The sequence below is a fragment of the Oncorhynchus nerka genome, linkage group LG27 (assembly GCF_034236695.1).
Source record: "Oncorhynchus nerka isolate Pitt River linkage group LG27, Oner_Uvic_2.0, whole genome shotgun sequence".
Taxonomy (NCBI): Eukaryota; Metazoa; Chordata; class Actinopteri; order Salmoniformes; family Salmonidae; genus Oncorhynchus; species Oncorhynchus nerka.
In genome coordinates, this window is record NC_088422.1 from 104588223 (window position 1) to 104616076 (window position 27854).

The window sequence follows — 27854 nt, forward strand, 5'->3', positions numbered from 1 at the left end:
CCAGCAGGTAGCCTAGTGGTTAGAGTGTTGGACTAGTAACCAGCAGGTAGCCTAGTGGTTAGAGTGGAGGGGCGGCAGGTATACTAGTGGTTAGAGTGGAGGGCGGCAGGTAGACTAGTGGTTAGAGTGGAGGGGCGGCAGGTAGACTAGTGGTTAGAGTGCTGGACTAGTAACCAGCAGGTAGACTAGTGGTTAGAGTGCTGGACTAGTAACCAGCAGGTAGCCTAGTGGTTAGAGTGTTGGACTAGTAACCAGCAGGTAGCCTAGTGGTTAGAGTGTTGGACTAGTAACCAGCAGGTAGCCTAGTGGTTAGAGTGGAGGGCCAGTAACCAGCAGGTAGCCTATTGGTTAGAGCGTTGGACTAGTAACCAGCAGGTAGCCTAGTGGTTAGAGTGTTGGGCCAGTAACCAGCAGGTAGTCTAGTGGTTAGAGCATTGCGTCAGTAACCAGCAGGTAGCCTAGTGGTTAGAGTGTTGGACTAGTAACCAGCAGGTAGTCTAGTGGTTAGAGTGTTGGACTAGTAACCAGCAGGTAGCCTAGTGGTTAGAGTGTTGGACTAGTAACCAGCAGGTAGCCTAGTGGTTAGAGTGTTGGACTAGTAACCAGCAGGTAGCCTAGTGGTTAGAGTGTTGGACTAGTAACCAGCAGGTAGCCTAGTAACCAGCAGGTAGTCTAGTGGTTAGAGTGTTGGACTAGTAACCCGCAGGTAGTCTAGTGGTTAGAGTGTTGGACTAGTAACCAGCAGGTAGTCTAGGTAAAAATCTGTCATTCTGCCCCTGAACAAGGCAGTTAACCCACTGTTCCCCTGGACGAGGCAGTTAACCCACTGTTCCCCTGGACGAGGCAGTTAACCCACTGTTCCCCTGAACGAGGCAGTTAACCCACTGTTCCCCTGAACAAGGCAGTTAACCCACTGTTCCCCTGAACGAGGCAGTTAACCCACTGTTCCCCTGAACAAGGCGGTTAACCCACTGTTCCCCTGAACGAGGCAGTTAACCCACTGTTCCCCTGAACGAGGCAGTTAACCCACTGTTCCCCTGAATGAGGCAGTTAACCCACTGTTCCCCTGAACAAGGCAGTTAACCCACTGTTCCCCTGAACGAGGCAGTTAACCCACTGTTCCCCTGAACGAGGCAGTTAACCCACTGTTCCCCTGAACGAGGCAGTTAACCCACTATTCCCCTGAATGAGGCAGTTAACCCACTGTTCCCTGAACAAGGCAGTTAACCCACTGTTCCCTGAACAAGGCAGTTAACCCACTGTTCCCTGAACAAGGCAGTTAACCCACTGTTCCCTGAACGAGGCAGTTAACCCACTGTTCCCCTGAACAAGGCAGTTAACCCACTGTTCCCCTGAACGAGGCAGTTAACCCACTGTTCCCCTGAATGAGGCAGTTAACCCACTGTTCCCTGAACGAGGCAGTTAACCCACTGTTCCCCTGAACAAGGCAGTTAACCCACTGTTCCCCTGAACGAGGCAGTTAACCCACTGTTCCCCTGAATGAGGCAGTTAACCCACTGTTCCCCTGAACAAGGCAGTTAACCCAATGTTCCCCTGAACAAGGCAGTTAACCCACTGTTCCCCTGAACAAGGCAGTTAACCCACTGTTCCCCTGAACGAGGCAGTTAACCCACTGTTCCCCTGAACAAGGCAGTTAACCCACTGTTCCCCTGAACGAGGCAGTTAACCCACTGTTCCCCTGAACAAGGCAGTTAACCCACTGTTCCCCTGAACAAGGCAGTTAACCCACTGTTCCCCTGAACAAGGCAGTTAACCCACTGTTCCCCTGAACAAGGCAGTTAACCCACTGTTCCCCTGAACAAGGCAGTTAACCCACTGTTCCCCTGAACAAGGCAGTTAACCCACTGTTCCCCTGAACAAGGCAGTTAACCCACTGTTCCCCTGAACAAGGCAGTTAACCCACTGTTCCCCAGAACGAGGCAGTTAACCCACTGTTACCCGGTGCACCGAAGACGTGGATGTCGATTAAGGCAGCCCCCCACCTCTCTGATTCAGAGGGGTTTGGGTTAAATTCGGGAAGAGCCATTTCAGTTGAATGGATTCTAGATACCCCCCCTTTCCTTTCTGAACACACCATGTCTGCCCCCTGCTGACAGAGACAGGACACACACAACACACTACAAAAACTATCAAATCAAACCAACTATCATAGTGGTTCAGCAGTCGTCCCAGTTAGACTGAATTGGTGTAGAATGACTTGACTGTCATGTTGCCCCAGCAACGGTAGAACCAGTGTGGTGCTGCCCTAGCAACAGGCTGGCCGGCAGGGGTTCTGTTGTCATGCTAATGTCTGGCGGCATGCCGACTGGACCAGGCTGTCAATCACTATCGCTTTGTCCAGGAAGAGGGAAGGACGGGGTTAGGAAGGCATCTTCCTGAACTGTCACAACTCAGACAGACAGAGGGTGGGGTTTGGTTTGGTCTGATCTGATAGGCTGAGCCAGGCTGTCAATCACTATCGCTTTGTCGGGGATCAACGGTTCAGAATGAGTCTGGATCTCTGTGTGTCTCCTCAGTAGGGGATCAACGGTTCAGAATGAGTCTGGATCTCTGTGTGTCTCCTCAGTAGGGGATCAACGGTTCAGAATGAGTCTGGATCTCTGTGTGTCTCCTCAGTAGGGGATCAACGGTTCAGAATGAGTCTGGATCTCTGTGTGTCTCCTCAGTAAGGGATCAACGGTTCAGAATGAGTCTGGATCTCTGTGTGTCTCCTCAGTAGGGGATCAACGGTTCAGAATGAGTCTGGATCTCTGTGTGTCTCCTCAGTAGGGGGTCAACGGTTCAGAATGAGTCTGGATCTCTGTGTGTCTCCTCAGTAAGGGATCAACGGTTCAGAATGAGTCTGGATCTCTGTGTGTCTCCTCAGTAAGGGATCAACGGTTCAGAATGAGTCTGGATCTCTGTGTGTCTCCTCAGTAGGGGATCAACGGTTCAGAATGAGTCTGGATCTCTGTGTGTCTCCTCAGTAGGGGATCAACGGTTCAGAATGAGTCTGGATCTCTGTGTGTCTCCTCAGCTACGACCTGGGGCCTTATAGGACAGAGAGAAGCTTCATATGGAGATCACTGAGAGTCATATATGGTTATATACAGGAAGTACCAGGTAAAAACATTGCTATATACAGGAAGTACCAAGTAGTAAGATGGTTATATACAGGAAGTACCAGATAACAACATGGCTATATACAGGAAGTACCAGGTAACAACATGGCTATATACAGGAAGTACCAGGTAACAACATGGCTATATACAGGAAGTACCAGGTAATAACATGGCTATATACAGGAAGTACCAGGTAACAACATGGCTATATACAGGAAGTACCAGGTAATAACATGGCTATATACAGGAAGTACCAGGTAATAACATGGCTATATACAGGAAGTACCAGGTAACAACATGGCTATATACAGGAAGTACCAGGTACAAACAGGAAGTACCAGTGTTACCGCAGCTACAGGAACAATACGACCCCATACTGACACACAGAGTGGTGTTACTGCAGCTCCATACTGATACACAGAGTGGTGTTACTGCAGCTCCATACTGATACACAGAGTGGTGTTACTGCAGCTCCATACTGATACACAGAGTGGTGTTACTGCAGCTCCATACTGATACACAGAGTGGTGTTACTGCAGCTCCATACTGATACACAGAGTGGTGTTACTGCAGCTCCATACTGATACACAGAGTGGTGTTACTGCAGCTCCATACTGATACACAGAGTGGTGTTACTGCAGCTCCATACTGATACACAGAGTGGTGTTACTGCAGCTCCATACTGATACACAGAGTGGTGTTACTGCAGCTCCATACTGATACACAGAGTGGTGTTACTGCAGCTCCAGGAACAATACGACCCCAAAGATTCTCCTTCAGCTGACCAGAACCAGAACAGGTCTCTCTGTTGTCACTTCTCCTTCAGCTGACCAGAACCAGAACAGGTCTCTCTGTTGTCACTTCTCCTTCAGCTGACCAGAACCAGAACAAGTCTCTCTGTTGTCACTTCTCCTTCAGCTGACCAGAACCAGAACAGGTCTCTCTGTTGTCACTTCTCCTTCAGCTGACCAGAACCAGAACCAGAACAGGTCTCTCTGTTGTCATGTCTCCTTCAGCTGACCAGAACCAGAACAGGTCTCTCTGTTGTCACTTCTCCTTCAGCTGACCAGAACCAGAACAGGTCCCTCTGTTGTCACTTCTCCTTCAGCTGACCAGAACCAGAACAAGTCCCTCAGTCTCTCTGTTGTCACTTCTCCTTCAGCTGACCAGAACCAGAACAGGTCTCTCTGTTGTCACTTCTCCTTCAGCTGACCAGAACCAGAACAGGTCTCTCTGTTGTCACTTCTCCTTCAGCTGACCAGAACCAGAACAAGTCCCTCAGTCTCTCTGTTGTCACTTCTCCTTCAGCTGACCAGAACCAGAACCAGAACAGGTCTCTCTGTTGTCACTTCTCCTTCAGCTGACCAGAACCAGAACAAGTCTCTCTGTTGTCACTTCTCCTTCAGCTGACCAGAACCAGAACAGGTCTCTCTGTTGTCACTTCTCCGTCAGCTGACCAGAACCAGATCAGGTCTCTCTGTTGTCACTTCTCCTTCAGCTGACCAGAACCAGAACCAGAACAGGTCTCTCTGTTGTCACTTCTCCTTCAGCTGACCAGAACCAGAACCAGAACAGGTCCCTCTGTTGTCACTTCTCCTTCAGCTGACCAGAACCAGAACCAGAACAGGTCTCTCTGTTGTCACTTCTCCGTCAGCTGACCAGAACCAGAACAGGTCTCTCTGTTGTCACTTCTCCTTCAGCTGACCAGAACCAGAACCAGAACAGGTCTCTCTGTTGTCACTTCTCCGTCAGCTGACCAGAACCAGATCAAGTCTCTCTGTTGTCACTTCTCCGTCAGCTGACCAGAACCAGAACAAGTCTCTCTGTTGTCACTTCTCCTTCAGCTGACCAGAACCAGAACAGGTCTCTCTGTTGTCACTTCTCCTTCAGCTGAACAGAACCAGAACAGGTCTCTCTGTTGTCACTTCTCCTTCAGCTGACCAGAAGCAGAACAGGTCTCTCTGTTGTCACTTCTCCTTCAGCTGACCAGAACCAGAACAGGTCTCTCTGTTGTCACTTCTCCTTCAGCTGACCAGAACCAGAACCAGAACAGGTCTCTCTGTTGTCACTTCTCCTTCAGCTGACCAGAACCAGAACAGGTCTCTCTGTTGTCACTTCTCCTTCCTCTTCTCTCCTCTGACACAGGAGCCTCTTCTCTCCTCTGACACAGGAGCCTCTTCTCTCCTCTGACACAGGAGCCTCTTCTCTCCTCCAACACAGGAGCCTCTTCTCTCCTCTGACACAGGTCCTTTAAGACTGACCCCAAAGACACAACACACAGACAACGCATTTCTCTGACTCGGCCAACCCCACCAGCACAGGAAAAATACACAGACAAATCATTTCTCTGACTCGGCCAACCCTACCAGCACAGCAAAAATACACATATCAACAGCATTTATCTGCAAAGCCCCAGACGTTAGGAACTAGAGGGAAACATTCCACCCCTCCCATTTTTGAGTGAGTTGGAAATGCCCTCTAGTCATGAGCAGGTAGGGAGAGTACATTCCTGAGCAATGGGAGGGGTGTGGCGGGCAGAGCCTGGGGTGACAGAGAGGGATCAGGAGAGGGGTTAGTCACAGGAAAGAAGTAGACTGAATCACATCCTGACATAACAGCAGGGGGAAGCCCTGCTAGCTGGTGACAACAGACACAAGGCTGGGTCCCTAATGACTAAGAGGCTCCTGTGTTGGAGGAGAGAAGAGGCTCCTGTGTCAGAGGTGTAGACATAACATCAGGGGGGAGCCCTGCTCAGACACAGGCTGAGTCCCTAATGACTCCCTATGGGTGTAGACATAACAGCAGGGGAAAGCCCTGCTAGCTGGTGACAACAGACACAGGCTGGGTCCCTAATGACTCCCTATAGGTGTAGACATAACAGGAGACATTAAGACAACAGGAGACATTAAGACAACAGGAGACATTAAGACAACAGAACAATATTCACTAGAGCTCTAATAAAGACCAGACACCTTAGATTAGAGACAGGAGTGGAGAGAGAGACACAGAGAGAGAGAGCGAGAGAGATGCGTCAACAGCAACCTTGGGAAAATCCTCTGCATTATCATTAACAGCAGACTCGTACATTTCCTCAGTGAAAACAATGCACTGAGCACATGTCAAATTGGCTTTTTACCAAATTACCGTACGACAGACCACGTATTCACCCTGCAAATTTTTAAAAAAAACAAGCGTTTGACTCAATTTGACATGAGGGTCTTCTATACAAACTGATGGAAAGTGGTGTTGGGGGGAAAAACACACCACGTTATAAAATCCATGTACACAAACAACAAGTGTGCGGTTAAAATAGGCAAAAAAAGCACACACATTTCTTCCCACAGGGCCGTGGGGTGAGACAGGGATGCAGCTTGAGCCCCACCCTCTTCAATATATATATACCAATGAATTGACGAGGGCACTAGACAGGGATGCAGCTTGAGCCCCACCCTCTTCAACATATATATATACCAATGAATTGACGAGGGTACTAGACAGGGATGCAGCTTGAGCCCCACCCTCTTCAACATATATATATCAATGAATTGACGAGGGCACTAGACAGGGATGCAGCTTGAGCCCCACCCTCTTCAACATATATATACCAATGAATTGACGAGGGTACTAGAACATTCCTCAACAGTTCTCTGTCCCAGTGAACAACCCCTGGATCCAGATGGAGATGTATTGGACCACTGACAAACAAACGAGGAGAGAGAGGGGAAATGAGGAGGGGAGAGAGGGGAAATGGAGGAGAGGAGAGATGAGAAATGGAGGAGAGGAGAGAGGAGAAATGGAGGAGAGGGAGGTTGGACTAAGGGAGAATATAGAGGAGAGAAGAGAGGGGAAATGGAGGAGAGGAGAGGAGGTTGGACTGAGGGGATGAGGGAGAACATAGAGGAGAGGGCGTTGGTTGGAGAATGGTGCTGGGCTGTATTCATTTGTCAAGTTGCTGTGGATACAAGTGTATCTATAAAGGTGCAATGTGCAGAAATCACTCCGTCATTTCCTGGTTGATAAAATTCTAATAGTTCAGTTCATGTGACAAAACAAACCAGTCCAGTGTAGAGGAGAGTCATTGTACCATCTACCATATAGAGCACATAGAACAGATATAGCACGTCTTAAGACTTTCAATGAGAATGACAGATCTATAACTCATATTGCTATGTGAATCTAGTCGGGTCGCCCAGAAAAGGTTCCATATCGCAGCGGTAACAACCGAATCATTACCTGTAGTCGTCTCTGAGGCTGACACTGGTTTCCTCTTTACGGAGGCGGGACAGGATGGCTCCGCCCTCCAGCTGTAATCTAGCCAATCGGCTGTCCTCCAGGACGGTGCACATCACACCCCTGTACCTGGCAAGTAACACCTGGGCCTCCTGGGGGGGGGGGGGGGTGAGGGGAGAGTTAGTGTTTTATACACGTGTTGGACCACAAGTCAATTAATATGTTTTCTAAAGACATTTACATTTTTTTTTACATTTAAGTCATTTAGCAGACTTCCACATACACCAAACACCCTTCCTAAACATCTCCTGTCCTGTAATTCAACTCTACCAGACCACTCCACTTCCTGTCCTGTAATTCAACTCTACCTGACCACTCCACTTCCTGTCCTGTAATTCAACTCTACCTGATCACTCCATTTCCTGTCCTGTAATTCAACTCTACCAGACCACTCCATTTCCTGTCCTGTAATTCAACTCTACCAGACCACTCCACTTCCTGTCCTGTCATTCAACTCTACCAGACCACTCCACTTCCTGTCCTGTAATTCAACTCTACCAGACCACTCCATATCCTGTCCTCTAATTCAACTCTACCTGACCACTCCATTTCCTGACCTGTAATTCAACTCTACCAGACCACTCCATTTCCTGTCCTGTAATTCAACTCTACCAGACCAATCCATTTCCTGTCCTGTAATTCAACTCTACCAGACCACTCCATATCCTGTCCTCTAATTCAACTCTACCTGACCACTCCATTTCCTGTCCTGTAATTCAACTCTACCAGACCACTCCATTTCCTGTCCTGTAATTCAACTCTACCAGACCAATCCATTTCCTGTCCTGTAATTCAACTCTACCAGACCACTCCACTTCCTGTCCTGTAATTCAACTCTACCAGACCAATCCATTTCTTGTCCTGTAATTCAACTCTACCAGACCACTCCACTTCCTGTCCTGTAATTCAACTTTACCTGACCAATCCACTTCCTGTCCTGAAATTCAACTCTACCAGACCACTCCATTTCCTGTCCTGTCATTCAACTCTACCAGACCACTCCACTTCCTGTCCTGTAATTCAACTCTACCAGACCACTCCATTTCCTGTCCTGTAATTCAACTCTACCAGTCTCCTACAGCCTCAATACAACACACGTCATATCCCTCCTAGACATGTCTTCTACAGCCTCAACACAACACATGTCATATCCCTCCTAGACATGTCTCCTACAGCCTCAACACACGTCATATCCCTCCTAGACATGTCTCCTAGAGCCTCAACACACCACAGGACAGTAGACTGACTACAGACTATATTAACATGGTAGTTACCTCAGCGGTAGCTGGCAGGACAGTAGACTACAGACTATATATTAACATGGTAGTTACCTCAGCGGTAGCTGGCAGGACAGTAGACTAACTACAGACTATATTAACATGGTAGTTACCTCAGCAGTAGCTGGCAGGACAGTAGACTGACTACAGACTATATTAACATGGTAGTTACCTCAGCAGTAGCTGGCAGGACAGTAGACTACAGACTATATTAACATGGTAGTTACCTCAGCGGTAGCTGGCAGGACAGTAGACTACAGACTATATTAACATGGTAGTTACCTCAGCAGTAGCTGGCAGGACAGTAGACTGACTACAGACTATATTAACATGGTAGTTACCTCAGCAGTAGCTGGCAGGACAGTAGACTACAGACTATATTAACATGGTAGTTACCTCAGCGGTAGCTGGCAGGACAGTAGACTACAGACTATATTAACATGGTAGTTACCTCAGCAGTAGCTGGCAGGACAGTAGACTGACTACAGACTATATTAACATGGTAGTTACCTCAGCGGTAGCTGGCAGGACAGCAGACTACAGACTATATTAACATGGTAGTTACCTCAGCGGTAGCTGGCAGGACAGCAGACTACAGACTATACTAACATGGTAGTTACCTCAGCGGTAGCTGGCAGGACAGTAGACTAACTACAGACTATATTAACATGGTAGTTACCTCAGCGGTAGCTGGCAGGACAGTAGACTACAGACTATATATTAACATGGTAGTTACCTCAGCAGTAGCTGGCAGGACAGTGGACTAACTACAGACTATATTAACATGGTAGTTACCTCAGCGGTAGCTGGCAGGACAGTAGACTAACTACAGACTATATTAACATGGTAGTTACCTCAGCGGTAGTTGGCAGGACAGTAGACTACAGACTATATTAACATGGTAGTTACCTCAGCAGTAGCTAGCAGGACAGTAGACTACAGACTATATTAACATAGTAGTTACCTCAGCGGTAGCTGGCAGGACAGTGGACTACAGACTATATTAACATGGTAGTTACCTCAGCGGTAGCTGGCAGGACAGTAGACTACAGACTATATTAACATGGTAGTTACCTCAGCGGTAGCTGGCAGGACAGTAGACTAACTACAGACTATATTAACATGGTAGTTACCTCAGCGGTAGCTGGCAGGACAGTGGACTAACTACAGACTATATTAACATGGTAGTTACCTCAGCGGTAGCTGGCAGGACAGTAGACTAACTACAGACTATATTAACATGGTAGTTACCTCAGCGGTAGTTGGCAGGACAGTAGACTACAGACTATATTAACATGGTAGTTACCTCAGCAGTAGCTGGCAGGACAGTAGACTACAGACTATATTAACATGGTAGTTACCTCAGCAGTAGCTGGCAGGACAGTAGACTAACTACAGACTATATTAACATGGTAGTTACCTCAGCGGTAGCTGGCAGGACAGTAGACTAACTACAGACTATATTAACATGGTAGTTACCTCAGCGGTAGCTGGCAGGACAGTAGACTAACTACAGACTATATTAACATGGTAGTTACCTCAGCAGTAGCTGGCAGGACAGTAGACTGACTACAGACTATATTAACATGGTAGTTACCTCAGCAGTAGCTGGCAGGACAGTAGACTACAGACTATATTAACATGGTAGTTACCTCAGCAGTAGCTGGCAGGACAGTAGACTAACTACAGACTATATTAACATGGTAGTTACCTCAGCAGTAGCTGGCAGGACAGTAGACTACAGACTATATTAACATGGTAGTTACCTCAGCGGTAGCTGGCAGGACAGTAGACTACAGACTATATTAACATGGTAGTTACCTCAGCGGTAGCTGGCAGGACAGTAGACTACAGACTATATTAACATGGTAGTTACCTCAGCGGTAGCTGGCAGGACAGTAGACTACAGACTATATTAACATGGTAGTTACCTCAGCAGTAGCTGGCAGGACAGTAGACTAACTACAGACTATATTAACATGGTAGTTACCTCAGCAGTAGCTGGCAGGACAGTGGACTAACTACAGACTATATTAACATGGTAGTTACCTCAGCAGTAGCTGGCAGGACAGTAGACTAACTACAGACTATATTAACATGGTAGTTACCTCAGCAGTAGCTGGCAGGACAGTAGACTACAGACTATATTAACATGGTAGTTACCTCAGCAGTAGCTGGCAGGACAGTAGACTACAGACTATATTAACATGGTAGTTACCTCAGCGGTAGCTGGCAGGACAGTAGACTACAGACTATATTAACATGGTAGTTACCTCAGCAGTAGCTGGCAGGACAGTAGACTAACTACAGACTATATTAACATGGTAGTTACCTCAGCAGTAGCTGGCAGGACAGTAGACTAACTACAGACTATATTAACACGGTAGTTACCTCAGCAGTAGCTGGCAGGACAGTAGACTAACTACAGACTATATTAACATGGTAGTTACCTCAGCGGTAGCTGGCAGGACAGTAGACTACAGACTATATTAACATGGTAGTTACCTCAGCAGTAGCTGGCAGGACAGTAGACTAACTACAGACTATATTAACATGGTAGTTACCTCAGCAGTAGCTGGCAGGACAGTAGACTACAGACTATATTAACATGGTAGTTACCTCAGCGGTAGCTGGCAGGACAGTAGACTAACTACAGACTATATTAACATGGTAGTTACCTCAGCGGTAGCTAACAGGACAGTAGACTACAGACTATATTAACATGGTAGTTACCTCAGCGGTAGCTGGCAGGACAGTAGACTGACTACAGACTATATTAACATGGTAGTTACCTCAGCAGTAGCTGGCAGGACAGTAGACTGACTACAGACTATATTAACATGGTAGTTACCTCAGCAGTAGCTGGCAGGACAGTAGACTGACTACAGACTATATTAACATGGTAGTTACCTCAGCAGTAGCTGGCAGGACAGTAGACTGACTACAGACTATATTAACACGGTAGTTACCTCAGCAGTAGCTGGCAGGACAGTAGACTACAGACTATATTAACATGGTAGTTACCTCAGCGGTAGCTAACAGGACAGTAGACTACAGACTATATTAACATGGTAGTTACCTCAGCAGTAGCTGGCAGGACAGTAGACTAACTACAGACTATATTAACATGGTAGTTACCTCAGCGGTAGCTGGCAGGACAGTGGACTAACTACAGACTATATTAACATGGTAGTTACCTCAGCAGTAGCTGGCAGGACAGTAGACTACAGACTATATTAACATGGTAGTTACCTCAGTGGTAGCTGGCAGGACAGTAGACTACAGACTATATTAACATGGTAGTTACCTCAGCGGTAGCTGGCAGGACAGTAGACTACAGACTATATTAACATGGTAGTTACCTCAGCGGTAGCTGGCAGGACAGTAGACTAACTACAGACTATATTAACATGGTAGTTACCTCAGCGGTAGCTGGCAGGACAGTAGACTAACTACAGACTATATTAACATGGTAGTTACCTCAGCGGTAGCTGGCAGGACAGTAGACTACAGACTATATATTAACATGGTAGTTACCTCAGCAGTAGCTGGCAGGACAGTAGACTACAGACTATATATTAACATGGTAGTTACCTCAGCAGTAGCTGGCAGGACAGTAGACTAACTACAGACTATATTAACATGGTAGTTACCTCAGCAGTAGCTGGCAGGACAGTAGACTACAGACTATATTAACATGGTAGTTACCTCAGCAGTAGCTGGCAGGACAGTAGACTAACTACAGACTATATTAACATGGTAGTTACCTCAGCAGTAGCTGGCAGGACAGTAGACTACAGACTATATATTAACATGGTAGTTACCTCAGCAGTAGCTGGCAGGACAGTAGACTAACTACAGACTATATTAACATGGTAGTTACCTCAGCAGTAGCTGGCAGGACAGTAGACTACAGACTATATTAACATGGTAGTTACCTCAGCAGTAGCTGGCAGGACAGTAGACTCCAGACCTGTGATGGTACTCTGCAGGAGGTTGACAGCGTCCTCACAGTGACTGGTTAGCTGTTCCACTCTCTGAAACACCACCGTCAGAACAGAGACACACAGTTCAACCACATGAAAGACAACTATACAAAGACCCGAGAGACAGACAGACAGATAACTAAGCACAGACAACTTTAGTCATCTCCGGTAAGACACTCACAGCAGCACGTGGTTGCCATGGCGCCGTAAAGCAGCCTAAACAGAGAGTTCTGGAAAGTTGGACATATTTTTATTTAAAACGTTTTTGTTTGTTGTTGGTTTAGTGTTGATTGATTTTGTTTTTGATAAGTCATTGATTTGAGTGGATATATCCGGTTGTTTTGACAGGAGTTGCAGGTTGACTGGTCCGGTTTGGCTAGCTAGCTACCTGGCTAACGTTTGATGTATCTCAACACTGACGGCAGGTTGACTTGTCTGGTTTGGCTAGCTAGCTACCTGGCTAACGTTTGATGTATCTCAACACTGACGGCAGGTTGACTTGTCTGGTTTGGCTAGCTAGCTACCTGGCTAACGTTTGATGTATCTCAACACTGACGGCAGGTTGACTTGTCTGGTTTGGCTAGCTAGCTACCTGGCTAACGTTTGATGTATCTCAGCACTGAAGGCAGGTTGACTTGTCCGGTTTGGCTAGCTAGCTACCTGGCTAACGTTTGATGTATCTCAGCACTGACGGCAGGTTGACTTGTCCGGTTTGGCTAGCTAGCTACCTGGCTAACGTTTGATGTATCTCAGCACTGAAGGCAGGTTGACTTGTCGGGTTTGGCTAGCTAGCTACCTGGCTAACGTTTGATGTATCTCAGCACTGACGGCAGGTTGACTTGTCTGGTTTGGCTAGCTAGCTACCTGGCTAACGTTTGATGTATCTCAGCACAGACGGCAGGTTGACTTGTCTGGTTTGGCTAGCTAGCTACCTGGCTAACGTTTGATGTATGTCAGCACCGGCTGCTTGTTGATCAATGAGACCTGACTGCATTGTGTAAATGTCAGAGAGCTCGTAGTGAGGGTGACTACTGTTCTGGACTGATGTGTGGTGGGTTGTTGGCGCTGAAGGGCAGCACCAGAGGGAGCACCCATGTGGGTGATACACATTAGATGTGGAGGTATGAAGTCCAGGCTACAGAGAGGATGAGCTGGCTTCACCATCACCTGGTCTCACCATCACCTGGCTTCACAGGCTACAGAAAGGATGAGCTGAGGAAGATAGCAGGGACAGCAAGCCAACTTCTTCACCATCACCTAGCATCACCATCACCTGGTCTCACCATCACCTAGCTTCACCATCACCTGGCTTCACCATCACCTGGTCTCACCATCACCTAGCTTCACCATCACCTAGCTTCACCATCACCTGGTCTCACCATCACCTAGCATCACCATCACCTGGCTTCACCATCACCATCACCTGGCTTCACCATCACCTGGCTTCACCATCACCTAGCTTCGCAATCACCTAGGTTCACAATCACCTAACTTCATCATCACCTAGCTTCACCATCCCCTAGCTTCACCATCACCTAGCTTCACCATCACCTAGCATCACCATCACCTAGCTTCACCATCACCTAGCATCACCATCACCTAGCTTCACCATCACCATCACCTTGCTTCACCATCACCTGGCTTCACCATCACCTAGCTTCGCCATCACCTAGCTTCACAATCACCTAGCTTCACAATCACCTAGCTTCATCATCACCTAGCTTCACCATCACCTGGCTTCACCATCATCTAGCTTCACCATCACCTAGCTTCACCATCACCATCACCTGGCTTCACCATCACCTGGCTTTGCCATCACCTAGCTTCGCCATCACCTAGCTTCACAATCACCTGGCTTCACAATCACCTGGCTTCACCATCACCTGGCTTCACCATCACCTGGCTTCACCATCACCTAGCATCACCATCACCTAGCATCACCATCACCTAGCTTCACCATCACCATCACCTGGCTTCACCATTACCTAGCTTCGCCATCACCTAGCTTCACAATGACCTAGTTTCACCATCACCTAGCTTCACCATCACCTAGCTTCACCATCACCTAGCATCACCATCACCTAGCTTCACCATCACCTAGCTTCCCCATCACCATCACCTAGCTTCACCATCACCATCACCTAGCTTCACAATCACAAGGCTTCACCATCACCTAGCTTCACCATCACCATTACCTAGCTTCACAATCACCAGGCTTCACCATCACCTAGCTTCACCATCACCTGGTCTCACCATCACCTGGCTTCACCATCACCTGGCTTCACCATCACCTAGCTTCACCATCACCTAGCTTCACCATCACCTAGCATCACCATCACCATCACCTGGCTTCACCATCACCTAGCATCACCATCACCTGGCTTCACCATCACCTAGCATCACCATCACCTAGCTTCACCATCACCATCACCTGGCTTCACCATCACCTGGCTTCACCATCACCAGGCTTCACCATCACCTAGCTTCACCATCACCTAGCATCACCATCACCTAGCTTCACCATCACCATCACCTTGCTTCACCATCACCTGGCTTCACCATCACCTAGCTTCACAATCACCTAGCTTCACAATCACCTAGCTTCATCATCACCTAGCTTCACCATCACCTGGCTTCACCATCATCTAGCTTCACCATCACCTAGCTTCACCATCACCATCACCTGGCTTCACCATCACCTGGCTTTGCCATCACCTAGCTTCGCCATCACCTAGCTTCACAATCACCTGGCTTCACAATCACCTGGCTTCACCATCACCTGGCTTCACCATCACCTGGCTTCACCATCACCTAGCATCACCATCACCTAGCTTCACCATCACCATCACCTGGCTTCACCATTACCTAGCTTCGCCATCACCTAGCTTCACAATGACCTAGTTTCACCATCACCTAGCTTCACCATCACCTAGCTTCACCATCACCTAGCATCACCATCACCTAGCTTCACCATCACCTAGCTTCCCCATCACCATCACCTAGCTTCACCATCACCTAGCTTCACCATCACCATCACCTAGCTTCACAATCACAAGGCTTCACCATCACCTAGCTTCACCATCACCATTACCTAGCTTCACAATCACCAGGCTTCACCATCACCTAGCTTCACCATCACCTGGTCTCACCATCACCTGGCTTCACCATCACCTGGCTTCACCATCACCTAGCTTCACCATCACCTAGCTTCACCATCACCTAGCATCACCATCACCTAGCATCACCATCACCATCACCTGGCTTCACCATCACCTGGCTTCACCATCACCTAGCATCACCATCACCTAGCATCACCATCACCTAGCTTCACCATCACCATCACCTGGCTTCACCATCACCTGGCTTCACCATCACCAGGCTTCACCATCACCTAGCTTCACCATCACCTAGCATCACCATCACCTAGCTTCACCATCACCATCACCTTGCTTCACCATCACCTGGCTTCACCATCACCTAGCTTCGCCATCACCTAGCTTCACAATCACCTAGCTTCATCATCACCTAGCTTCACCATCACCTGGCTTCACCATCACCTGGCTTTGCCATCACCTAGCTTCGCCATCACCTAGCTTCACAATCACCTGGCTTCACAATCACCTGGCTTCACCATCACCTGGCTTCACCATCACCTGGCTTCGCCATCACCTAGCATCACCATCACCTAGCTTCACCATCACCATCACCTGGCTTCACCATTACCTAGCTTCGCCATCACCTAGCTTCACAATGACCTAGTTTCACCATCACCTAGCTTCACCATCACCTAGCTTCACCATCACCTAGCATCACCATCACCTAGCTTCACCATCACCTAGCTTCCCCATCACCTAGCTTCACCATCACCTAGCTTCACCATCACCATCACCTAGCTTCACAATCACAAGGCTTCACCATCACCTAGCTTCACCATCACCATTACCTAGCTTCACAATCACCAGGCTTCACCATCACCTAGCTTCACCATCACCTGGTCTCACCATCACCTGGCTTCACCATCACCTGGCTTCACCATCACCTAGCTTCACCATCACCTAGCTTCACCATCACCTAGCATCACCATCACCATCACCTGGCTTCACCATCACCTGGCTTCACCATCACATAGCTTCACCATCACCAGGCTTCACCATCACCTAGCTTCACCATCACCTGGCTTCACCATCACCTAGCCTCACCATCACCTAGCATCATCATCACCTAGCTTCACCATCACCTAGCATCACCATCACCAGGCCTCACCATCACATAGCATCATCATCACCAGGTCTCACCATCACCTAGCATCACCTAGCTTCACCATCACCTGGCTTCCCCATCACCTGGCTTCCCCATCACCTAGCTTCATCATCACAAGGCCTCACCATCACCTAGCATCACTATCACCTGGCTTCCCCATCACCTAGCATCACTATCACCAGGCTTCCCCATCACCTAGCATCACTATCACCAGGCTTCCCCATCACCTAGCTTCATCATCACCAGGCTTCCCCATCACCTAGCATCACTATCACCTGGCTTCCCCATCACCTAGCATCACTATCACCAGGCTTCCCCATCACCTAGCATCATCATCACCAGGCCTCACCATCACCTAGCATCACTATCACCAGGCTTCCCCGTCACCTGGCTTCCCCATCACCTGGCTTCCCCATCACCAAACCATCATGTACAGGGTGTAGGATCCTCAGCCGATGACTGAGTCCTGCTCTGTTTCATTATGTGTTGTCTGAGTCACCACTATGACCAGTAGGTGTACGGTCCCATCCTAGGACCACCATGTTGATGTTGGTTCATGTTCTGACCATTTATTTAACAGGACAACAATGGAAATACATCGTTTGATTTGAAATCATTATCCACATGTGGGGTTGTATTGTGCTTTAAATTGAAATGAGCAGTAAGAGCTCAAGATATAACAGGTAAAACTACAAAATACAGAGAGAAGACTACAAGGTCCAGGAGTCTGTGGTGCTGTGTGTCTGTCTGTACCATTCTGAAGCAGACCCAGGTGCTGTGTGAGAGGAGAAACTACAAACAGAGAACTACAAGGTCCAGAAGGCTATCTCACCGTTCTGAAGCAGACAATGGAGCTGTGTGAGGAGAAACTACAAACACAGAGAACTACAAGGTCCAGAAGGCTATCTCACCGTTCTGAAGCAGACCCAGGCGCTGTGTGAAAAGGGGAAGGATCCGTCAAACTCAGTAGGCAGCTGAGACACCTCCACATGCTTATAGAGAGACTTCAGAGAGGTCAACAACTCCACCTGGATAGAGAGGGGAGAAATAGGAGGAGGAGGGAGGGAGGGAGGGAGGGAGGGGGGGAGAGAGAGAGAGAGAGAGAGAGAGAGAGAGAGAGAGAGAGAGAGAGAGAGAGAGAGAGACAGAGAGAGAGACAGAGAGAGAGAGAGAGAGAGAGAGAGAGAGAGGGAGATAAAGAGGGGAGAGAGAGAGGAGATATTTAGGACAACAATACCACCACACCACTAGCAGCAGCAAACCAATGAAGGTTTGTAACAAGACAACAACTCCATACTAAATACATTACAACAGCCCCTCAACACTCTGCCAGACAGCCCCTCAACACTCTGCCAGACAGATCTCAATACATTACAACAGCCCCTCAACACTCTGCCAGACAGATCTCAATACATTACAACAGCCCCTCAACACTCTGCCAGACAGATCTCAATACATTACAACAGCCCCTCAACACTCTGCCAGACAGAACTCAATGCATTACAACAGCCCCTCAACACTCTGCCAGACAGATCTCAATACATTACAACAGCCCCTCAACACTCTGCCAGACAGATCTCAATACATTACAACAGCCCCTCAACACTCTGCCAGACAGATCTCAATACATTACAACAGCCCCTCAACACTCTGCCAGACAGATCTCAATACATTACAACAGCCCCTCAACACTCTGCCAGACAGATCTCAATACATTACAACAGCCCCTCAACACTCTGCCAGACAGATCTCAATACATTACAACAGCCCCTCAACACTCTGCCAGACAGCCCCTCAATACATTACAACAGCCCCTCAACACTCTGCCAGACAGATCTCAATACATTACAACAGCCCCTCAACACTCTGCCAGACAGAACTCAATACATTACAACAGCCCCTCAACACTCTGCCAGACAGAACTCAATACATTACAACAGCCCTCAACACTCTGCCAGACAGAACTCAATACATTACAACAGCCCTCAACACTCTGCCAGACAGAACTCAATACATTACAACAGCCCATCAACACTCTGCCAGACAGATCTCAATACATTACAACAGCCCCTCAACACTCTGCCAGACAGATCTCAATACATTACAACAGCCCCTCAACACTCTGCCAGACAGATCTCAATACATTACAACAGCCCCTCAACACTCTGCCAGACAGATCTCAATACATTACAACAGCCCCTCAACACTCTGCCAGACAGCCCCTCAATACATTACAACAGCCCCTCAACACTCTGCCAGACAGATCTCAATACATTACAACAGCCCCTCAACACTCTGCCAGACAGAACTCAATACATTACAACAGCCCCTCAACACTCTGCCAGACAGAACTCAATACATTACAACAGCCCCTCAACACTCTGCCAGACAGAACTCAATACATTACAACAGCCCCTCAACACTCTGCCAGACAGAACTCAATACATTACAACAGCCCATCAACACTCTGCCAGACAGAACTCAATACATTACAACAGCCCATCAACACTCTGCCAGACAGAACTCAATACATTACAACAGCCCATCAACACTCTGCCAGACAGATCTCAATACATTACAACAGCCCCTCAACACTCTGCCAGACAGATCTCAATACATTACAACAGCCCCTCAACACTCTGCCAGACAGAACTCAATACATTACAACAGCCCATCAACACTCTGCCAGACAGATCTCAATACATTACAACAGCCCCTCAACACTCTGCCAGACAGATCTCAATACATTACAACAGCCCCTCAACACTCTGCCAGACAGATCTCAATACATTACAACAGCCCCTCAACACTCTGCCAGACAGATCTCAATACATTACAACAGCCCATCAACACTCTGCCAGACAGATCTCAATACATTACAACAGCCCTCAACACTCTGCCAGACAGATCTCAATACATTACAACAGCCCTCAACACTCTGCCAGACAGATCTCAATACATTACAACAGCCCCTCAACACTCTGCCAGACAGCCCCTCAATACATTACAACAGCCCCTCAACACTCTGCCAGACAGATCTCAATACATTACAACAGCCCCTCAACACTCTGCCAGACAGCCCCTCAATACATTACAACAGCCCCTCAACACTCTGCCAGACAGATCTCAATACATTACAACAGCCCATCAACACTCTGCCAGACAGATCTCAATACATTACAACAGCCCCTCAACACTCTGCCAGACAGATCTCAATACATTACAACAGCCCATCAACACTCTGCCAGACAGATCTCAATACATTACAACAGCCCCTCAACACTCTGCCAGACAGACCTCAATACATTACAACAGCCCCTCAACACTCTGCCAGACAGATCTCAATACATTACAACAGCCCCTCAACACTCTGCCAGACAGACCTCAATACATTACAACAGCCCCTCAACACTCTGCCAGACAGACCTCAATACATTACAACAGCCCCTCAACACTCTGCCAGACAGACCTCAATACATTACAACAGCCCCTCAACACTCTGCCAGACAGACCTCAATACATTACAACAGCCCCTCAACACTCTGCCAGACAGACCTCAATACATTACAACAGCCCCTCAACACTCTGCCAGACAGAACGCAATACATTACAACAGCCCATCAACACTCTGCCAGACAGAACTCAATACATTACAACAGCCCCTAAACACTCTGCCAGACAGATCTCAATACATTACAACAGCCCCTCAACACTCTGCCAGACAGATCTCTACACCATTCACAACAGCCCCTCAACACTCTGCCAGACAGATCTCAATCACATTACAACAGCCCCTCAACACTCTGCCAGACAGATTTCATACATTACAACAGCCCCTCAACACTCTGCCAGACAGACCTCAATACATTACAACAGCCCTCAACACTCTGCCAGACAGCCCTCAATACATTACAACAGCCCCTCAACACTCTGCCAGACAGACCTCAATACATTACAACAGCCCTCAACACTCTGCCAGACAGACCTCAATACATTACAACAGCCCCTCAACACTCTGCCAGACAGACCTCAATACATTACAACAGCCCTCAACACTCTGCCAGACAGAACTCAATACAATACATTACAACAGCCCCTCAACACTCTGCCAGACAGACCTCAATACATTACAACAGCCCCTCAACACTCTGCCAGACAGACCTCAATACATTACAACAGCCCCTCAACACTCTGCCAGACAGAACTCAATACATTACAACAGCCCATCAACACTCTGCCAGACAGAACTCAATACATTACAACAGCCCCTCAACACTCTGCCAGACAGAACTCAATACATTACAACAGCCCCTCAACACTCTGCCAGACAGAACTCAATACATTACAACAGCCCATCAACACTCTGCCAGACAGAACTCAATACATTACAACAGCCCATCAACACTCTGCCAAACAGCCCCTCAACACTCTGCCAGACAGCCCCTCAACACTCTGCCAAACAGCCCCTCAACACTCTGCCAAACAGCCCCTCAACACTCTGCCAAACAGCCCCTCAACACTCTGCCAGACAGCCCCTCAATACATTACAACAGCCCCTCAACACTCTGCCAGACAGCCCTCAATACATTACAACAGCCCTCAACACTCTGCCAGACAGATCTCAATACATTACAACAGCCCTTCAACACTCTGCCAGACAGCCCTCAATACATTACAACAGCCCTCAACACTCTGCCAGACAGATCTCAATCACATTACAACAGCCCTCAACACTCCTGCCAGACAGCCCTCAACACATTACAACACTCAACACTCTGCCAGACAGATCTCAATGGTGCCACCTCGTCCCCGTCCAACAGCCCTCAACACTCTGCCAGACAGATCTCAATACATTACAACAGCCCTCAACACTCTGCCAGACAGATCTCAATCACATTACAACAGCTCTCCTTCAACAGTCTGCCAGACAGAACTCAATCCATTACAACAGCCCTCAACACTCTGCCAGACAGATCTCAATACATTACAACAGCCCTCAACACTCTGCCAGACAGATCTCAATCACAACACATTACAACAGCTCTCCTAAACACTCTGCCAGACAGATCTCAATACATTACAACAGCTCCTCAACAGTCTGCCAGACAGAGCCTCCAATCACAACACAACAGCTCCTCAACACTCTGCCAGACAGATCTCACAACACATTACAACAGCTCTCCTCAACACTCTGCCAGACAGAGCACAATACATTACAACAGCCCCTCAACACTCTGCCAGACAGAGCACAATACATTACAACAGCCCCTCAACACTCTGCCAGACAGAACTCATTTCACTGTGAGGTCTACTACACCTGCTGTATTCAGCATTTCACTGTAAGGTCTACTACACCTGTTGTATTCATCATTTCACTGTGAGGTCTACTACACCTGTTGTATTCATCATTTCACCGTCCAAGGTCTACTACACCTGTTGTATTCATCATTTCACTGTGAGGTCTACGTCCAATCACACCTGCTGTATTCAGCATTTCACTGTGAGGTCTACTACACCTGCTGTATTCAGCATTTCACTGTGAGGTCTCCACTACACCAGTTGTATTCATCATTTCACCTGTAAGGTCTACAACACCTGCTCTATTCAGGGCCATTTCCTGTGAGGTCTACTACACCTGTTGTATTCATCATTTCACTGTGAGGTCTACTACACCTGTTGTATTCATCATTTCACTGTGAGGTCTACTACACCTGTTGTATTCAGCATTTCACTGTAAGGTCTACTACACCTGTTGTATTCAGGGCCATATCCTGTGCCAGGTCTACTACACCTGCTGTATTCAGCATTTCACTGTGAGGTCTACACACCAGCTCTGTATTCAGCCATTTCACTGTGAGGTCTACTACACCAGCTCTCATTCAGGGCCATTTCACTGTAAGGTCTACTACACCTGTTGTATTCATCATTTCACTGTGAGGTCTACTACACCTGCTGTATTCAGGGCCATTTCACTGTGAGGCCACCTCTACTACACCTGTTGTATTCAGCCATTTCACTGTGAGGTCTCACTACACCTGCTGTATTCATATCCTTCACTCACTGTAAGGTCTACTACACCTGCTGTATTCATCATTTCACTGTGAGGTCTACTACACCTGCTGTATTCAGCATTTCACTGTGAGGTCTACACACACCTGCTTGTATTCATCATTTCACTGTGAGGTCAATCACAACACACCAGCTGTATTCAGGGCCATTTCACTGTGAGGTCTAATACACCTGTTGTATTCAGGGCCATATCCTGGTTCACTGTAAGGTCTCACAACACACCTAGCTCTCCTTCAGGGCATTTCACTGTAAGGTCAATACTACACCTGTTGTATTCATCATTTCACTGGTAAGGTCTCACTACACCTGCTGTATTCATCATTTCACTGTGAGGTCTACTACACCTGCTGTATTCAGCATTTCACTGTAAGGTCTACTACACCTGTTGTATTCAGCATTTCACTGTAAGGTCTACCTACACCTCCTTGTATTCAGCATTTCACACACACAGGTCTACTACACCTATCCTTGTACTCGGCGCAGGTAATTTTACAATTCCGGGATGTGTTTGTCATATCCTCTCCTTCAGGGCCATATCCTGGGGCCACCTAGTCCCCGTCCAATCACAACACACATACCACAGCTCTCCTTCAGGGCCATATCCTGGGGCCACCTAGTCCCCGTCCAATCACAACACACCACAGCTCTCCTTCAGGGCCATATCCTGGTGCCACCTCGTCCCCGTCCAATCACAACACACACCACAGCTCTCCTTCAGGGCCATATCCTGGTGCCACCTCGTCCCCGTCCAATCACACACACACCACAGCTCTCCTTCAGGGCCATATCCTGGGGCCACCTCGTCCCCGTCCAATCACAACACACCACAGCTCTCCTTCAGGGCCATATCCTGGTGCCACCTCGTCCCCGTCCAATCACAACACACCATAGCTCTCCTTCAGGGCCATATCCTGGTGCCACTCGTCCCCGTCCAATCACAACACACCACAGCTCTCCTTCAGGGCCATATCCTGGTGCCACCTCGTCCCCGTCCAATCACAACAACACACCACAGCTCTCCTTCAGGGCCATATCCTGGTGCCACTCGTCCCCGTCCAATCACAACACACACACAGCTCTCCTTCAGGGCCATATCCTGGTGCCACCTCGTCCCCGTCCAATCACAACACACCACAGCTCTCCTTCAGGGCCATATCCTGGTGCCACTTCGTCCCCGTCCAATCACAACACACCACAGCTCTCCTTCAGGGCCATATCCTGGTGCCACCTCGCCCCCGTCCAATCACAACACACCACAGCTCTCCTTCAGGGCCATATCCTGGTGCCACCTCGCCCCCGTCCAATCACAACACACCATACAGCTCTCCTTCAGGGCCATATCCTGGTGCCACCTCGTCCCCGTCCAATCACAACACACCACAGCTCTCCTTCAGGGCCATATCCTGGTGCCACTCGTCCCCGTCCAATCACAACACACCATAGCTCTCCTTCAGGGCCATATCCTGGTGCCACCTCGCCCCCGTCCAATCACAACACACCACAGCTCTCCTTCAGGGCCATATCCTGGTGCCACTCGTCCCCCGTCCAATCACAACACACCACAGCTCTCCTTCAGGGCCATATCCTGGTGCCACCTCGTCCCCGTCCAATCACAACACACACCACAGCTCTCCTTCAGGGCCATATCCTGGTGCCACCTCGTCCCCGTCCAATCACAACACACCACAGCTCTCCTTCAGGGCCATATCCTGGTGCCACCTCGCCCCCGTCCAATCACAACACACACACCACAGCTCTCCTTCAGGGCCATATCCTGGTGCCACCTCGTCCCCGTCCAATCACAACACACCACAGCTCTCCTTCAGGGCCATATCCTGGTGCCACCTCGTCCCCGTCCAATCACAACACACCATAGCTCTCCTTCAGGGCCATATCCTGGTGCCACCTCGTCCCCGTCCAATCACAACACACCATAGCTCTCCTTCAGGGCCATATCCTGGTGCCACCTCGTCCCCGTCCAATCACAACACACCACAGCTCTCCTTCAGGGCCATATCCTGGTGCCACCTCGTCCCCGTCCAATCACAACACACCACAGCTCTCCTTCAGGGCCATATCCTGGTGCCACCTCGCCCCCGTCCAATCACAACACACACACCACAGCTCTCCTTCAGGGCCATATCCTGGTGCCACCTCGTCCCCGTCCAATCACAACACACCATAGCTCTCCTTCAGGGCCATATCCTGGTGCCACCTCGTCCCCGTCCAATCACAACACACCATAGCTCTCCTTCAGGGCCATATCCTGGTGCCACTCGTCCCCGTCCAATCACAACACACCACACACATTCCACTGCAGTGTGGAACCTGGATTGGTTTGAGAAGGGAAACAAGACTGAACTTCACAAACCAAAAAAGTATTCTGAGCGATGTGAGGGAGGTCTTGAGAAACCATAGCTGTTACCAGACAGAGTATTACTGTGAAGGACGCCTTGAGAAACCATAGCTGTTACCAGACAAAGTATTACTGTGAAGGACGCCTTGAGAAACCATAGCTGTTACCACACAGAGTATTACTGTGAAGGAGGCCTTGAGAAACCATAGCTGTTACCACACAGAGTATTACTGTGAAGGAGGCCTTGAGAAACCATAGCTGTTACCACACAGAGTATTACTGTGAAGGAGGCCTTGAGAAACCATAGCTGTTACCACACAGAGTATTACTGTGAAGGACGCCTTGAGAAACCATAGCTGTTACCACACAGAGTATTAGCTGTTGTATTACTGGAGGCCTTGAGAAACCATAGCTGTTACACACAGAGTATTACTGTGAGGGAAGCCTTGAGAAACCATAGCTGTTACCACACAGAGTATTACTGTGAAGGGGCCTTGAGAAACCATAGCTGTTACCACACAGAGTACTACTGTGAAGGAGGCCTTGAGAAACCATAGCTGTTACCACACAGAGTATTACTGTGAAGGAGCCTTGAGAAACCATAAGGACGCCTTGAGAAACCATAGCTGTTACCACACAGAGTATTAGCTGTTGAAGGACGCCTTGAGAAACCATAGATGTTACTACACAGAGTATTACTGTGAGGGACGCTCTTGAGAAACCATAGCTGTTACCCACATAGTATTACTGTGAAGGACACCATAGCTGTTACTACACAGAGTATTACTGTGAAGTACACCATAGCTGTCTTACCATAAGCTGTTACCACACAGAGTATTACTGTGAAGGACACCATAGCTGTTACCACACAGAGTATTACTGTGAAGGACGCCTTGAGAAACCATAGCTGTTACCACACAGAGTATTACTGTGAAGGACGCCTTGAGAAACCATAGCTGTTACCACACAGAGTATTACTGTGAAGGACGCCTTGAGAAACCATGTTACCAGACAGAGTATTACTGTGAGGGAAGCCTTCAGGTCTGTGTGTTACCTGTACAGCTGAGGGTTTCTCCAGGCGTAGAACCAGGTCTCTGTGTGTTACCTGTACAGCTGATGATTTCTCCAGGCGTAGAACCAGGTCTCTGTGTGTTACCTGTACAGCTGAGGGTTTCTCCAGGCGTAGAACCAGGTCTCTGTGTGTTACCTGTACAGCTGAGGGTTTCTCCAGGCGTAGAACCAGGTCTCTGTGTTACCTGTACGGCTGAGGATTTCTCCAGGCGTTGAACCAGGTCTCTGTGTTACCTGTACTGCTGAGGGTTTCTCCAGGTGTAGAACCAGGTCTCTGTGTTACTGTTACCTGTACAGCTGAGGGTTTCTCCAGGCGTAGAACCAGGTCTCTGTGTTACCTGTACAGCTGAGGGTTTCTCCAGGTGTAGAACCAGGTCTCTGTGTTACCTGTACGGCTGAAGGTTTCTCCAGGTGTAGAACCAGGTCTCTGTGTTACCTGTACAGCTGAGGTTTTCTCCAGGCGTAGAACCAGGTCTCTGTGTGTTACCTGTACAGCTGAGGGTTTCTCCAGGTGTAGAACCAGGTCTCTGTGTTACCTGTACAGCTGAGGGTTTCTCCAGGTGTAGAACCAGGTCTCTGTGTGTTACCTGTACAGCTGAGGGTTTCTCCAGGTGTAGAACCAGGTCTCTGTGTTACCTGTACAGCTGAGGATTTCTCCAGGCGTAGAACCAGGTCTCTGTGTTACCTGTACAGCTGAGGGTTTCTCCAGGCGTAGAACCAGGTCTCTGTGTGTTACCTGTACAGCTGAGGGTTTCTCTAGGCGTAGAACCAGGTCTCTATCAGCCAGTAACAGGACAGTGTAGATACAGCCGGGCAAAGCATCCTGTCAGGGAGAGAGAGAGACAGAGAACAAGAGACAGATCAGTAGAATAACAGTTCCCAACAACAGACAAGCAGATGAAGCTGTCTCAACAACAGACAACATAGGTAGGAGTTGTCTCAACAACAGACAACATGGGGTGAAGCTGTCTCAACAACATGGGTAGGAGTTGACAGGTGAAGCTGTCTCAACAACATGGGTAGGAGTTGGCAGGTGAAGCTGTCTCAACAACAGAGGAACAGGTGGGTAGGAGTTGGCAGGTGAAGCTGTCTCAACAACAACATGGGTAGAGTTGGCAGCTGTCTCAACAACTAGGGTGAAGCTGTCTCAACAACATGGGTAGGAGTTGGCAGGTGAAGCTGTCTCAACAACATGGGTAGGAGTTGACAGGTGAAGCTGTTCAACAACATGGGTAGGAGTTGGCAGGTGAAGCTGTCTCAACAACATGGGTAGGAGTTGACAGGTGAAGACAACATGGGTAGAGCTGTCTCAACAACATGGGTAGGAGTTGACAGGTGAAGCTGTCTCAACAACATGGGTAGGAGTTGGTAGGTGAAGCTGTCTCAACAACATGGGTAGGAGTTGGCAGGTGAAGCTGTCTCA

General features: G+C 48.4%; 1 protein-coding gene across 1 annotated transcript in view; it reads right to left on the reverse strand.

Moving 5' to 3' along the window:
• Window positions 1–27854, reverse strand: part of LOC135565159 (pleckstrin homology domain-containing family G member 4B-like) — a 46861-nt gene that overhangs the window by 14902 nt on the left and 4105 nt on the right. The window contains exons 2-6 of the mRNA XM_065011220.1: window positions 27068–27254; window positions 26415–26575; window positions 17847–17963; window positions 12628–12726; window positions 7356–7504 (exon numbers count right to left, since the gene is read on the reverse strand). Of these exons, the coding sequence (XP_064867292.1) occupies window positions 7356–7504; window positions 12628–12726; window positions 17847–17963; window positions 26415–26575; window positions 27068–27254 (713 nt within the window). The remainder of the gene's footprint in view (window positions 1–7355; window positions 7505–12627; window positions 12727–17846; window positions 17964–26414; window positions 26576–27067; window positions 27255–27854) is intronic.